Source organism: Lepeophtheirus salmonis, chromosome 1 (assembly GCF_016086655.4).
Source record: "Lepeophtheirus salmonis chromosome 1, UVic_Lsal_1.4, whole genome shotgun sequence".
Taxonomy (NCBI): domain Eukaryota; kingdom Metazoa; phylum Arthropoda; class Copepoda; order Siphonostomatoida; family Caligidae; genus Lepeophtheirus; species Lepeophtheirus salmonis.
The window spans coordinates 17820533-17834439 of NC_052131.2; the positions used below are offsets into that span (position 1 = coordinate 17820533).

The 13907-nt window shown below is 35.6% G+C and overlaps 4 protein-coding genes across 4 annotated transcripts; 2 read left to right on the plus strand and 2 right to left on the minus strand.

The window, feature by feature from the left end:
* Positions 1-837: 837 nt before the first annotated feature.
* Positions 838-2798, minus strand: LOC121119466 (threonine aspartase 1). The gene is made up of 2 exons (XM_071888668.1): positions 2186-2798; positions 838-2136 (listed from the first exon to the last, which is right to left on the minus strand). The coding sequence occupies exons 1-2, from the start codon at positions 2705-2707 to the stop codon at positions 1555-1557; spliced, it is 1104 nt and encodes a 367-aa protein (XP_071744769.1). The 5' UTR covers positions 2708-2798; the 3' UTR covers positions 838-1554.
* Positions 2799-3389: 591 nt separating this feature from the next.
* On the plus strand, positions 3390-4733 carry Ak3 (Adenylate kinase 3). The gene is given in 3 exon segments (XM_040714122.2): positions 3390-4079; positions 4081-4107; positions 4170-4733. Coding segments are annotated over 3 exon segments (726 nt in total). The 5' UTR covers positions 3390-3899; the 3' UTR covers positions 4689-4733.
* Positions 4734-5924: 1191 nt separating this feature from the next.
* mei-9 (DNA repair endonuclease XPF mei-9) lies at positions 5925-9008 on the minus strand. The gene is made up of 3 exons (XM_040714113.2): positions 8923-9008; positions 8451-8839; positions 5925-8375 (listed from the first exon to the last, which is right to left on the minus strand). Exons 2-3 carry the CDS (start codon positions 8652-8654, stop codon positions 5997-5999), a joined length of 2583 nt encoding a protein of 860 aa, XP_040570047.1. The 5' UTR covers positions 8655-8839; positions 8923-9008; the 3' UTR covers positions 5925-5996.
* Positions 9009-11907: 2899 nt separating this feature from the next.
* rept (RuvB-like helicase 2 rept) lies at positions 11908-13688 on the plus strand. The gene is made up of 2 exons (XM_040714145.2): positions 11908-13278; positions 13340-13688. Exons 1-2 carry the CDS (start codon positions 12089-12091, stop codon positions 13578-13580), a joined length of 1431 nt encoding a protein of 476 aa, XP_040570079.1. The 5' UTR covers positions 11908-12088; the 3' UTR covers positions 13581-13688.
* Positions 13689-13907: the final 219 nt, after the last annotated feature.

Genomic DNA, 13907 nt, shown 5'->3' on the forward strand with positions numbered 1-13907 from the left:
ATCACAGTAGAAATTGTTTATAATAATTCCCAATTTGACAATAAAAAGAAGATTTAGTTGAACAATTTTTCAAGATATTAGAACGAAATCCGAGGCTTTTGATCTATCTACTTGAAATAACATAAAATTATCATTTTTTCAGATTTATTCAAAAAAACAAAGAACTGAGCAGCATATACAATCATTCAGAATATATTTCACATAATGTAGCCTCAGTTGGTCTCAATAACAACTTCAATTCGGGACTTGAACCGCGCTCATGCCCTGGAAGGTAGAGCCCGATCTAAATTCTTGTATTCCAAGACAATGTTGGACTTCTTGGTGGTGTGAGGAACTCAATTAATCCTTCGACTCAAGGTAGATCCAGACAAAATAATCAATTGGATTCAGGTAGGGGGAGCTAAGAGGCCAAACAACCTTGGACACTCACACGTAGTATTGCTCTTCGGATCAATCTTAAGTGGTTTTGGAGATGTGGTAGGGGGCAGAGTCTAAGTCCTCCTTGAGACATGAGCATTGATAATATCCAGATTTTTGTTCACCAAAATCATTACAACAGTGTTCTACCTCTGAAAATGTAATAGGCTTGAAATCTTCTGTTGTTGACTCCCGATGACATATTATACTATATAAAGTTTGGCTTCAGTTGACTCCATGATCGTATTTTGACTACTACGTGAAGCATTTATGAGTATATTTTTCCACAAAAAATAATACTGCGCAATTTTGTCATATATGCCGGGGATAATCCAGAAGTCTGAAGCGCCCTATTTCGTTGTTATACCCTGTGTATATACTTGTAGGTAAAACATAGTTAGTAAATAAGGAGTGATTGTATATTATAAATAACTTTGTATTTCAATTTACAAATAAATCATGAGCTCTAAAAACTAGAGTTAAACTATTTTCTACTATTTTTTATTTTTTTTCTTCTTCTGAAATTGAAAAGTTATTCACGTGAGTTTACAAAATTAGAAAATACAAGTCTTAAAAGTCAACTTGATGAGGAAAGGTATTACTAATTATTATATCCTGATGACAAAATAAAAATGAAAAAAATATATATACACATGTTATGTATACTTTAATAAATAACCTTCAAATGCATATAAATAGATACATGTCAATTTTTGAATCCCATCACGGATTCGAGCATTTGAGGCAAGGAAATGAGGGGAAAAAATGTGTCTTAAAAGAGAAAGAAAAACAATTTTTTTTTCTTATAAAAAAATTGCTGTATAAATAACATTTGAAAATGGAATGGAGATGTTTTTTGTTGCTAAAAAACTGACAAATAAATCACTGAAATTTCATTGGAAAACTATTTAAGTCATGAAAGCAAACTCTGAATCTGAGTGAAAAAATTAAACTAAAGAAAAATAAAGAACATAAAAATATATATTAATTATATAATGAGGCAAAATGCTATCCTGTAAAACGTAAACGTTAAAGATACTTGTATATATAAGTATTATTTACAATGAGTGGAGAATATTGTATTTTTGGCACTGACAACGTTACAAATTAGATTCAGACTTATTATCATCCATCGTTTCAGGAGTGAGACTCCGTTCTCGAAGGCAGGGAGAAAGGGGTTCCCTCCACGAAAATGGTAGTACCGTTTGGATGGCTCACACCCCCATTGGAAGAGGGGAGTCGGGACATCCGAGTTGTGGCTACATCATCAGACGTTTTCTGATATGCAATCCCCATACTTGCAGTTGTGTGCGTCCAAAGAAAATCACCTAAGCCAGTTTTTGCATCGAAACGCATACAAATGGCTCCTCCTAATTTCTCTCTCACACACTTGAGGAATGGAGAGTCTCGGAATTTTTCAGTCATGGCTTTTGTTAAGGCTGTTACTGCAGTGGCTTCTTCTCCTAAAGCATGAGCGCACTCTCGTGCAAGAAATGTTCGAACTAAATGTTCTCCACAGCCAGTTGTACTTATAGCAACAGATACTTTTCCTGATGAGCCTAATAAACCCTGAGCCCAACACCCACATCCATAGCATGATGCTTGTCCAACACGTCCCGGTTGTTTGAGAGCAATTCCTCCAGAGCTGACCGTGGATGCCACTTGCCCAGTGTTATCCAATACAACTACACCCACTGTATCTCCCACTTGGTCATCTAGCTTATGCTTTTTTGTTAGGAAGACAATTCGCTGAGGATTTCCTTTTGACAGAGAGTCTAAATTGGTCTAATTTTGTTTTATAGTACTTGTATAACTGGAGGGCTTTTTCCGAAATGAGGGTTTCTTGTAGAACAGAAGGAATACCTTTTTTAACGGCCCAATCACGAGCTCCTTCACCCACAAGAAAACTTGGAGGCACCCTTCCTAGAGGCAAAAGTCCATCTCTTTGCTCTTGTACCAGCAATTTGGCAACAAGAATAGGGTTTTTAACGCCTGGAATAGCCCCTACAGCACCAAAGAGACAGGATTCCCCTTCCATCACACCCGCATCCATCTCAACAGATCCTGATTCTGTCAGATTCGAGCCTAGACCCGCATTCGTTTCTTGAGCGTCTTCCAGCACTGTGGTCGCAGCACAGGCCGCCTCCAAAGCAGACCCGCCTTTACGGAGGATTTCCACTCCAACACGACAAGCCTTAGCACAAATATCCAAGTAAACTTGTGTCCGAGCCACGGAGTGTTGTCCAGCTCCAATGTGCACGCCCACGAAGCCTTCTTGAAGTAAAGCCATGTCCTACAAATAACTAATCCTGGATCATGATTCCAAATCAAGGGAGGAGAACAAGTGGTTCAAAAGAGACACAATATAATGGCTAATGACTAATAATGAGTGATGCTCCTGCATGAGAAGATGAGAAGAGGCAAGGAGGGAGAGTTCCACAGAGTTTCACTTTAATTTCCCTTCACTCCCCACGCCACTCCAGTCACGTCCAGTACAGTCCAATGGCAATTCACTTAGTTGCACCGGGTGTCACTCCCAACTCACAAAGCATCTAACAAAGAGGATTCCTTCACTCTCCACTCACTCACTCACTTTCTATTCTAGAGACTACTTACTACTCTACATTTTGTATTCACTTCACTTGAGTTGAATGCGAAGTGTAACTTGTAAGAAGAAGTAGGAAGGGAAGTGGGAACACAGCTAGCAGACTAGCACTCACCACTCACCACTTCCCACTCACTAGTCGCTCTTCAAAAAGAAGGAAAGCTGCCATAAATCATAATTCATAAGAGATTGAGAACTCAAGCGAGACTCAGATAAAATGCAACTTACCACCCATTACAATATAATAGTATTATATTACTTAGTAGTTATTATTCTTACGATTTAAGCTCAAAACTGTATGCATTTATAGTATACGTTCTAGTCTAGTCAGTTATCTCTATTAAACAATAGTTGACACTAGACAGCAGTCAACACTACTCATTCCATCCCGCATCCCCTACTTCTAGCTACTACCGGCTACTCTATTACGTCCCGTCCTTGATTCATTGTCTAAATCCTGCAATACTTATCAACTATCATTTCTCATCATTCATCAAAAACAGAATTCATGACTACTAATATTATCATTTAACAAATGATCGCCCAGTAATGGACAATTATAACATATATTTATAGTAATGCAATGGATCCAAGTTGTAGATGCTGTTATGTTGCTTACATACGAGCTTAGGTTTCACCTTCCTGCTTTTCTGCCTTTAACATATATAATTCATAAAAGAGGAGCGTAGTGAAATGAAATAAAGCCTTGTGTTGCTTATCTCTGTGACTATACATAGAGTATACTGAATACTTTACCCACCGAATACTATTTCTTCTCTTTGCAAAAGTGCTTTGCAGTTCCAACATTACTCTTACTCATCTCGTTTTTATCACCTCCATTTTCTCTCTTAAGACAACATTCCACTTTAGTTCCATCATGAGGGCTCCTTCTCTTTTCCATTTAAGTCGTAGATTTCTGGATGCCTCTTTCCAGTCCTTTTCCTCGCAAAGTTCATTCAAGCATCTAAAAGCACTCATTGTAGGAGCACCAGGATCTGGCAAGGGTACCATTTCCAATTGGATTGTTCGGGACTTTGCTCTTGCTCATGTGTCCTCGGGGGGACTTGCTTCGAATGCACCTCAAAGTTGGAAAATGTACATAACAATAGGTTTAAGCAATTAATAATTAATTCTAACTTAATTGTAGGAAAAAACCCCTTTGGGTAAGAAGGCACAACAATTCGTAGATAAAGGGGAATTGGTTCCTGATGATCTCATGGTTGATCTTGTTACTTCAGAGCTAAAAAAAAAAGAAAGTACACCCTGGTTACTCGATGGTTTCCCTAGGACTCGATTTCAAGCGGAAATACTCCATGAACGCACCCCTGTCGATGTTGTAATCAATTTAGATGTTCCATTTGAAACCATCATTGATCGTGTGAAAGATCGTTGGGTTCACCCTGGTTCGGGACGTATTTACAACACTCTGTTCAACCCTCCCAAGGTTCCAGGAAAAGATGATGAAACTGGAGAGGACTTAATGCAACGTGAAGACGATAAGCCTGAATCTGTTCGTAGAAGATTGGAAATTTTCTCTGATTCTACCCGTCCAGTTCTTGATTTTTACCGCTCCAAAGGTGTTTGTACTGACTTTAAAGGAACAGAATCTAAAAAAATTTGGCCATTTGTTAAGGAACATCTCGACAAAGTAATCAAGGAACATTAATAACTTCTGTGATTAAATAAAGAATTTTTATATTATTATAACAAATCATGTAGCAAAGTTTATTTATTGTATTCGATCATCAGTCCATAACTTTTTGGGGTCATATATGTGTGACAGAATGGACACTGTATTTTGTTTATGCTATTTGACCCTGAACGACTTTCACCATAACTTCAAAGTCAGAGAGATCATAAGGATGACATAACATAATAGCAGTATTGCATATAACAATAGTTGGCACATTTTTCAGTTTGGTATTGGGATTTGTTGTAAAACGACATTCAGGATCATTCCATTCTTCCTCGAATCCCAGATAAACTCAAGTAAATACATCAGTTTTTTAACCTATAGTATATTCTACTTAACATTCTTGATATACGGTTCGACCTAATCAGGGGATTTTTCATAGGTGAATTACCGAATTCAAATGAAAAAAGTATCATTTCTTAAATTTAACTTGATAGTGGCTATGAAGCTAAATTAAGATCAATGAAAATAGTAAATCAATTCAATACTACGAACCCGTTTTGTGTCCAACAGAACCAGTAAAAAATAATTTTTTAAGATTTGCCTTCATCCGTCACGCCTAAAGGGAAAATTAATCATAAGAATGAGCTGGACGGACAAGTTTGGTAAAATACATTGTTTACTCGACTCTTTAAATGAGTTCATATTTAAGATATAACTTTTTTTTAAGAAGGTCATTACGAAAATGTTTATAGTATAAGCATTTTATGATGATAGCTGAATTAATAATTGGCATGAGATTTCAGAAATAGAATTTCTTTATTGATACATAAGTTATCCCGGTTCTCAAAAAAAAAAATATATCTCTCTCTAAATAAGTGATAACATATGTAATTAATTATAAAACATGTTTAATCCTTTTAAGAGCAACATAACTTTTTTTGGTACTCAAAGAATGCCAACCAATTGGCCCCATTTCGCAATCAGCACACGCTAAAAATTTTGTATCATCAACAGTATGTGAAAAACCGACATTATCAAAATCAAACATGTCTTCTACTCTATAATATTGTTTAATTTTCTCCTTCTCAACATCAGAGGGTGAAGAATTCTTCTTCAATCTTAATGGATGAAGTTCAAAATCTATTTCCTCGTATGTTCCAACATTTGGAGCAATAATCTTTGAGGAGCAATTTTCGCATATCACTTGTTTAACATTTTTGCCATTTTCATTCTTTAAAACAGTCAAATCGATCGTATCTTCATTCATCTGAAAATATAAGGGTAATAAATAAATAATTTTTAAGGGAGATTATATATTGGTACATAAAATATATTTAATTATTTTCTTTTGATTTTATGTTTAAATCTTGAGGAACTTGGATTTGATTTCTTAGTTTCGATAGGCTCTGCAGCTTCCATTTTACAGTGGAGTGCTTCATATAATAATTTCCCATGGATTTTACTTTCCAAAAGCTCAGAAATACCTTCTTCTGTAAGATCAAAAAGGTCTCCAAGATTGCTAACAGAATTTAAAATAGAGTACACGTTTCGTGTTGTAACACCAGGTAGCTTTGAAACGAAGTCAAAGATGGCAGGATTATACTTTTCAGATTGGAATTCGTCCGCAATATCGATAGAAATGGATGAGGCTCTACTTGAATCAGGCTCATCACGACCTTTTTTAAGTTCTTCAAAAATCTCGGCCGTAGCATGAGGACTAGGAGACCAAAGAAGAACAAGCCTTGGAAAATGTAATGTCAGTAGTTGAAGACGCATCACAACATCACTCGAGGCAATGTCTTTTGACATGTAATATCGACCTTGGAGGGCAAACGGCTTATTTTTATCAAATTCTATGAGAAGCATCGGCTTTGTATAGAACCGAGTCATGGACGTAGCTTGAGTATATAACCGTCCACAATTAAGAGATCCAATTAAATCGCTAATACTTTTTCGTTCGACACATATTTCGGGAGTGAGGATGTAGTCACCCACTTCCAGAGTGATTGGTTCAATATCAATACCTCTTTTATGAATGAGAGATGGTAATTCACATCGAAATTCCCTCATATCTACAATTATTTTTGCAGATTCCGATTTTAGAGTAATACCTCCTTGCCGAGTATTAGAGGAAGCATCCTGCTTTTGAGCAACGATTGTATCACTCGCCTTCTCCGACCCTCTAAGCAAATCCGAGTTTAATGTAACCTCTGAACGACCTTCCCTATCTTCCGGAATAACCATAGTTTCTTTTTCCTTAATAAGATGCTCAAAAGCCTCTTTTTCAGACCGAATAGTAGTCAAAAATGCTTGTTCTTCAACAGACTTTCCATAAAACATAAAATAAACACGAATTTTAAAATTAGGCCCTTCATTTGCTTGATACACTTCAAGTTGTCTAACGGTAGTCAGATCTACGTCGTACATGATCACATAACGGGGTTTTATCTCATTTAAGACTTTAAATCTTTCAAAAGGGTCAACTTGAAAGGACTGAACTACAATGAGAGGGGATTCGACAAAATTTAGATCTTTATCCTTCGTCTCCGTTAGAGTAATATTACTTTTGCTGGACTTTTTTCCAACTCCGCCCTTATTCTTTCGAGGCCTATCTTCCTGAAATACCTCACCTTCTCCATTATCAAGTCTTCCAAATTTATCTGTCAGAGCAACAGATTTGTTAAACAATTTTCGAAGTAACTTCTGAGCTCCAGTTGATAAATACTCCTCAAGTTGCCGAGCCGTTCTTGAGTCTGATGTTAAAATTAATATTTTTTCAGTAGGAAAAGAGTCTGGAGATATATTTTCCTTGATTTCACGAAGGATGTCAGATAAGGCAAGCCATTTTGGATTTTCTTCAATGTAAAAATTTTGCAATTTGGGTTTTTTAGGAGTAGAATCCATTTTACTTCCAGTTAAACGTGTCTCTGCAGTCAAAAATAAAGTTTCAGCAGAGTCTAGTAACATCCAACCCCCAGTTTTCATAGCATTTTCCGTTGTTCTGAGAGCTGAAACTAAGCCATGAAATGTAACAGCATCATACTGAGTGAGAAAGAGTAGAAGTGTTCTCAGTGTTTTCATATCCTGTATGAGTTGCTTCGTTTTCCAGCTGAGTCTATGCCAAATGGGATCTAATTCTCTTTGGAGATTTTTAATAAATGATTTAGAGATGGCATTCTCCACTTTGAGAGTTACTTCATCATCCTCAGAGTATAATTGTGGATTGATTCTTTTGATTTCTTTAAGAGTAAAGTCCATGAGATCAAGTATAGCAGTTTGTAGAGTCAACATTTCTGTTGTCATATGTAAATGAAGCTCAATGACCTCAGGAGGATTTTTCTCAAGAGTACTACATACATCAATCTGGAAGCGCGGGCACAAAATAAGATTCCTGACAAATAAGTTCCTCATAATGCGCTCTGTTTTACGAAAGGCACCGGATTTAAAATAACTGGGAGCATCTGAGAATGCTTTAATGAATCCAGTTTTATTTTTTTGTCGATATAGACGAAGAACAAAGGTTTCTTGACAGGAGTCTGCAGTGTGGTGAGCACGATACACCAGAAGTCCTGTGATGAGAGAAGCAGGGAGTCGATCTTTTAAGAGATCCACTGTGAGTATTCGGGTGGACATGAAGTAAATCCCTCCTGTTTTGTACATGGATGACCTTTCATTTATTGAGATCTCAGACGTGACTTTTCGAATGGAGATGTTGCCCTAAGTTCATCAATAAATCATTAGAATTAACTAATATCCAAAATAGGAAGCTGGATATGCCCAACGTGGAATTACCGCATTTTGAATGAAGTAGTCCTCTTCCTCATCCCTTGTTCCTAAAACAAGGACGAGATTCCCGGAGTGTTGTCCCTCATTCCCTTCCCCGTAACTACGGAGCACATTCAAAAATATTCTTTCTAAGCCAAGGCCCTTGGCAAGGACAAGGAGTGCATCATCATGCAACAAGTCCAACAGTAATTGGTTTTCATACTCCAGCATCACGATTCAACTCACTCATCTAGGAGACCGGCCTCCAATTATTAAGAATTAGAATTAGAAAAAACAAGGCATGTGACGTCATTCACCCATCATCTCCCCACCATCGACCTGCATCTAACTTGCCCAAGAGAAATCCTACCCTCAACCAACAAGGCATAAATCATAATCGACGATCACACACTCCCCTAAAATAAGAATCATATTCATAGGATATATTAGTATTTTAGCATCCATATTATTAATTAATATCGTAATATGTCATACGTACGGGAGAGAAAAAGTCTTGACGATCTTTATAAAACACCGCTAAAAAAAAGTAATAATCAATCAATGAGTTATACTAATATATGGACTGAAACAAGGGTCAATCACTTAACCTCATGTAGTGTATTTTTTATGATTAAAATAAAATGGCAAAATCTAATTGACTTTGTACACTATTACTCCATTTTTATTTCGACAGCATCAGAAAATCTATGTCAAGTCACGTGCTACAAATAATATGTCTTCCACCAAGACAACATTTTTGAACTAAAATAAAAATGTTTTTGATTACAAAAACTTACTTAGAGTAAGTGTTTCAATCTGGGAGTGATTATCAGTGATACAGATATTACCTTTAGCATATTTCTACAAGTCAATTACAAAAAAATACCAAAAGTAAAGTTAAACATTTTATCCGTTGAAGTTAGGAGTCATCTTTCTGGTGAAGTTACTCAACCTCATATAGGGGAAGTGGGTTTGTTTTTTTAGTTTTAAAAATCAAATGGTAAAGCATAATTGAGTTTGCATAATACTGTGACACATCAAAGAATCTATGTAAAGAAACGTGCTACAATTAATATATCTTGCACGAAGCTTAGACTAAACATTTTATCCATTAAATTTTAAGAATTATCTTTTTAGCAAAGGATTTGCAATATATGTATATAACGTAAATCTTTAATATGGAAGAAATATAGCTATAGGATCGAATGATATTATTTATAATAAACAGTATTGTATGTGTGTAATTTCTATTTCTTCACTGTATGTTACTATTCATTTATTTTTTCAACTAAATATACATAATATATACTAAATATTTATTTTAATTGATTTTTTTTTTTTTTGAGTTTTAAAATTTTGAGGATTTGGTGGAGATGCACATTATGCTACGTGAGTTATAAATATTTTATATTTTTCTTATTATTATGTTAATTAACCCATGAGGTTGTGTAGTCGAACAAGTGCAATTCCAGATATTTTAATAAACTTATGGTTTCAGTGTTTTGCTATGGTTGCTATAGAAAAAAGCATTAAATATTGTATATCAAATATCAATACCATATGGTAGACCGGAACAAAAGGACTCTAGGCAAAGAATGGACACTCAATTCCCTGTGTTTTAGATTGATTTTTTTCTAGACCGCTCTTTCCCTAGAGTCATTTAACCGGAATCAATGAGTTGAAATACTATCTGGAAGAGCACAATCTCCAATCACGCAACCAGTTGTGGTGAAAGCATCATTTTGGATAATAAATTTCACTTGGTTAACACATTTCCACTTTGTACGATTATATGGCTATAATATTTGTAGTAGTTGTAATTTTATATAAACATCAAGTATTTTAAAGAACCCTTCCATTTTGGGATAATATTTGAAATCCTAGACATTGTTTTTGAGCAAAAAATGAAGGATTGACTTAATGTATACAACTCCAAATGAAAGTAGATATATTTTAAAGCATTTTCTCAAGTAAACTTTAAAAACATTATTCGACTGATCATTTAAATTGATAAATTTGCCCTTCAAAAATAAAGTGTCAACTTCAGATCGGGTTTGTACAAGATTATGTAGTAAGTTTCATTCAAATGATATGAAATATTATATCCTTCATTGATTTTGAATAATAATGTAATTAATTCATAACTATGATTATGTATTTCTATGTTAGTTGTCGAAAAGAAAGAGATATAAAACTTTATGGAGACTGTATGGATCACTCATATCCCCAATTCATGAGTTTAGAAGGATCAAAATAATTTAAATTTAAGTAATTATATTTAAATGAGCCGGGAGTTAGTAAAATTGCATGTATTTACGTACAGAGTTGAATGAATTTGGAATTAGAATAAGTTTTATTCAAATAATGGGAAATATTTCCCATTAATTTTGTATCAAAAATATAATTAATTCATTGGAATGAACAAGATTATAATATTTGATGCCGAAAAAGAACAAATTGGAAACATCAGTGAGACTGTATTGATTTTCTATATCCCCATTCATGAGCTTAAAAGGTTCAAAATAATGTAATTCCCATGAAGTAATAGTAAAGGCTTATAGTGAGCCGGGAGTCGGCAGTTACATGTATTTACGCAAAGAGTCGGTTTGAAACACAGAGAATATGTATATTTATCTATGATTTGAAGGCGCAAATTTTAAAATAGCTGCAGATTCAGAGCCAGGATCTCTAAATATTACAAATCCAACCTCAAGAAACTATTAAAGTCATACTCTTGAAAATTAATTTAAATTCTAAGTCCCTAAAATAATAAATCAACATACACAATTTCATTAAAACTACACACATCTACAAATCAATTATTCTCAATTTATAGTTATGCGTCTCCAAATACATTTGACTCATTGTGCAAATACACTTGACTTTACCGACTTTATGAATTAATCACATTAGTATCCAAGGATAAATTAATGAAAAATCTTTCGTATTTTTCATTAATTATTTGAATGAAACTTACTACAAAATGATCTTGTACAAATACGAACTGAACTTTATTTTAGAAGAACAAATTCATCAGTTTGAATAATTAGTTTAATCATTTTTTGAATATTTACGTTAGAAACCCCTTTCATATAAATTTACTTTGATATTAAATTGTACACATAGTCCGCCTCCAACAAAACCTTGTCGGGATGATCATTTCCATTTTTCTGATATGTATAATGTCTAAGTTTACTTCATAGAGAAATAAATATTTATTTATCTATGGTCCTCATTATTATATTAATTATCCGTTATACTAAATAGAAATATAGTTGTACCTATTTACAATATATATATTTAAGTATACCTATTCATAAACCTATAAGTTATGCTCAATATGATTAAATTAATTATGAAAAGGCATTCAATAATATTGTGATAAGAAATCAAGATCTTTTTTGATCGCCTCCCTAATATTTTGTTTATTACATACATGATTTGCTAATCAGCTGGAGCCGGAATTGTTTTGACAAAAAGAGTTCGAACAGAACAAAGTATGAAAGGGAACATTGATCTTGAGTTCGGTTCGGAGTAGTTATATCAATAATATTTCAATTTGGATTCATATATATATTACATAAATATTGAGCGGTGTGTTTGATTCTGAATTCAATTCCTTGCTTTTGTTTAAGAGTGAATTTGGAGTGAATTTGAGACGGATCATGTTGGGAACTCGTAAAATAACAGAGAGTCGTGATATTACACGGATTGAGCGTATTGGCGCCCATTCTCACATCCGTGGCCTTGGTTTGGACGATTCCTTGGATCCTCGTGCAGTGAGCCAAGGACTGGTGGGTCAGAGGAAGGCCCGTCGTGCCGCAGGTGTGGTTGCCGAAATGGTGAAAGAAGGGAAGATTGCGGGTCGAGCTGTGCTCCTGGCCGGAATCCCTGGAACGGGTAAAACAGCGATTGCCATGGGCTTATCCCAGTCCCTTGGACCCGAGACGCCCTTCACTTCAATGGCGGGCTCCGAGATCTACTCCTTGGAAATGAGTAAAACTGAGGCCCTGACGCAGGCGTTCCGGCGGTCCATCGGGGTCCGTATCCGGGAAGAGACGGAGATAATTGAAGGGGAGGTGGTTGAGGTACTGATTGATCGTCCCGCGTCTGGAACGGGGGCGAAGGTGGGGAAGATCACGCTGAAAACAACAGAAATGGAAACCATCTACGACTTGGGAAGCAAAATGATTGAGTGCGTCATCAAGGAAAAGGTGCAGACGGGGGATGTCATCACCATCGACAAAGCCACGGGGAAAATTACCAAGTTGGGTCGCTCTTTTACACGAGCTAGAGACTATGATGCCACGGGAGCTCAAACGCGCTTTGTACAATGTCCAGAAGGGGAACTTCAGAAGCGGAAGGAAGTCGTTCACACCGTTACTCTGCATGAAATTGATGTCATTAATTCTCGTACTCAGGGATTCCTTGCTCTTTTTAGTGGGGATACGGGAGAGATCAAGCCTGAGGTTCGAGATCAGATCAATGCCAAAGTCTCAGAATGGAGGGAGGAAGGAAAAGCGGAAATTGCTCCCGGTGTACTCTTTATCGATGAGGTTCACATGTTGGACATGGAATCCTTTTCTTTTTTGAACAGAGCCCTTGAGGATGATATGGCTCCCATTGTTGTAATGGCCACGAATCGAGGTATCGCACGGATAAGGGGTACTAATTATCAATCCCCTCACGGCATACCCATTGACTTGCTGGATAGAATGATCATTATTCCAACCACTCCCTATGATGAAAAAGAATTAATGCAAATCCTCAAAATTAGGTGTGAGGAAGAGGATATTGATATGAGTGAGGATGCGATTAAGGTTTTGACTCGTATTGCTCTAGAGGCTAGTCTCAGGTAAGATTGCATACTTATTTCAATTCATTCCATTATGAACATAATATATTTTAATATTTAGGTATGCCATTCAACTAATATCCGTGGCTGGTCTGGTTTGTTGCAAGAGAAAGGGAACTGAGGTCATAGTGGATGACATAAAGAGGGTATACTCTCTATTCTTCGATCAGTCACGCTCTTGTCGCTTTTTAACTGAGTATCAGAATGAGTTTATGTACAATGAAATCACCCCAGGACAGGAGGACGACGAAGATGAGGAGGAAAGTTCTGTAGGGCAAGATACGATGGACACAGCATCCTAAAATATTTTCTTCGTTATATATAATATAATACATACCTATTTTTTGAGATGTCATATATATCTTTATTTTGCATTTTCAGTGAATAATAATTACATATTTCACAACTAATGAAACTTCTAATTTTTTTAAATGAGGGCTTATTTTATGATAGCATTCTTATGTTTGACGCAACATCATAAAATATTCGATCTCAGTATCTAGCAGCATTATTTTAGAATTGTAAAACTTTCATGCTGAATGTACTTATTATACATTAATAGGATAAATTATAATAAAACTACATCTAGAACAGTTATTTTATAGTCATTCAAGGATAATTAACTAGAT

Bases quoted from the DNA above. Each gene is read 5' to 3' on its own strand.
- LOC121119466 (XM_071888668.1), bottom strand. From the start codon at position 2,707: ATGGCTTTACTTCAAGAAGGCTTCGTGGGCGTGCACATTGGAGCTGGA. The intron at 2,137-2,185 runs GTCAAAAGGAAA...AAAAAGCATAAG, and splicing joins TAGACCAATTTAGACTCTCT to CTAGATGACCAAGTGGGAGA.
- mei-9 (XM_040714113.2), bottom strand. From the start codon at position 8,654: ATGCTGGAGTATGAAAACCAATTACTGTTGGACTTGTTGCATGATGAT. The intron at 8,376-8,450 runs GTAATTCCACGT...TGATGAACTTAG, and splicing joins ACTACTTCATTCAAAATGCG to GGCAACATCTCCATTCGAAA.
- rept (XM_040714145.2), top strand. From the start codon at position 12,089: ATGTTGGGAACTCGTAAAATAACAGAGAGTCGTGATATTACACGGATT. The intron at 13,279-13,339 runs GTAAGATTGCAT...TTTAATATTTAG, and splicing joins GCTCTAGAGGCTAGTCTCAG to GTATGCCATTCAACTAATAT.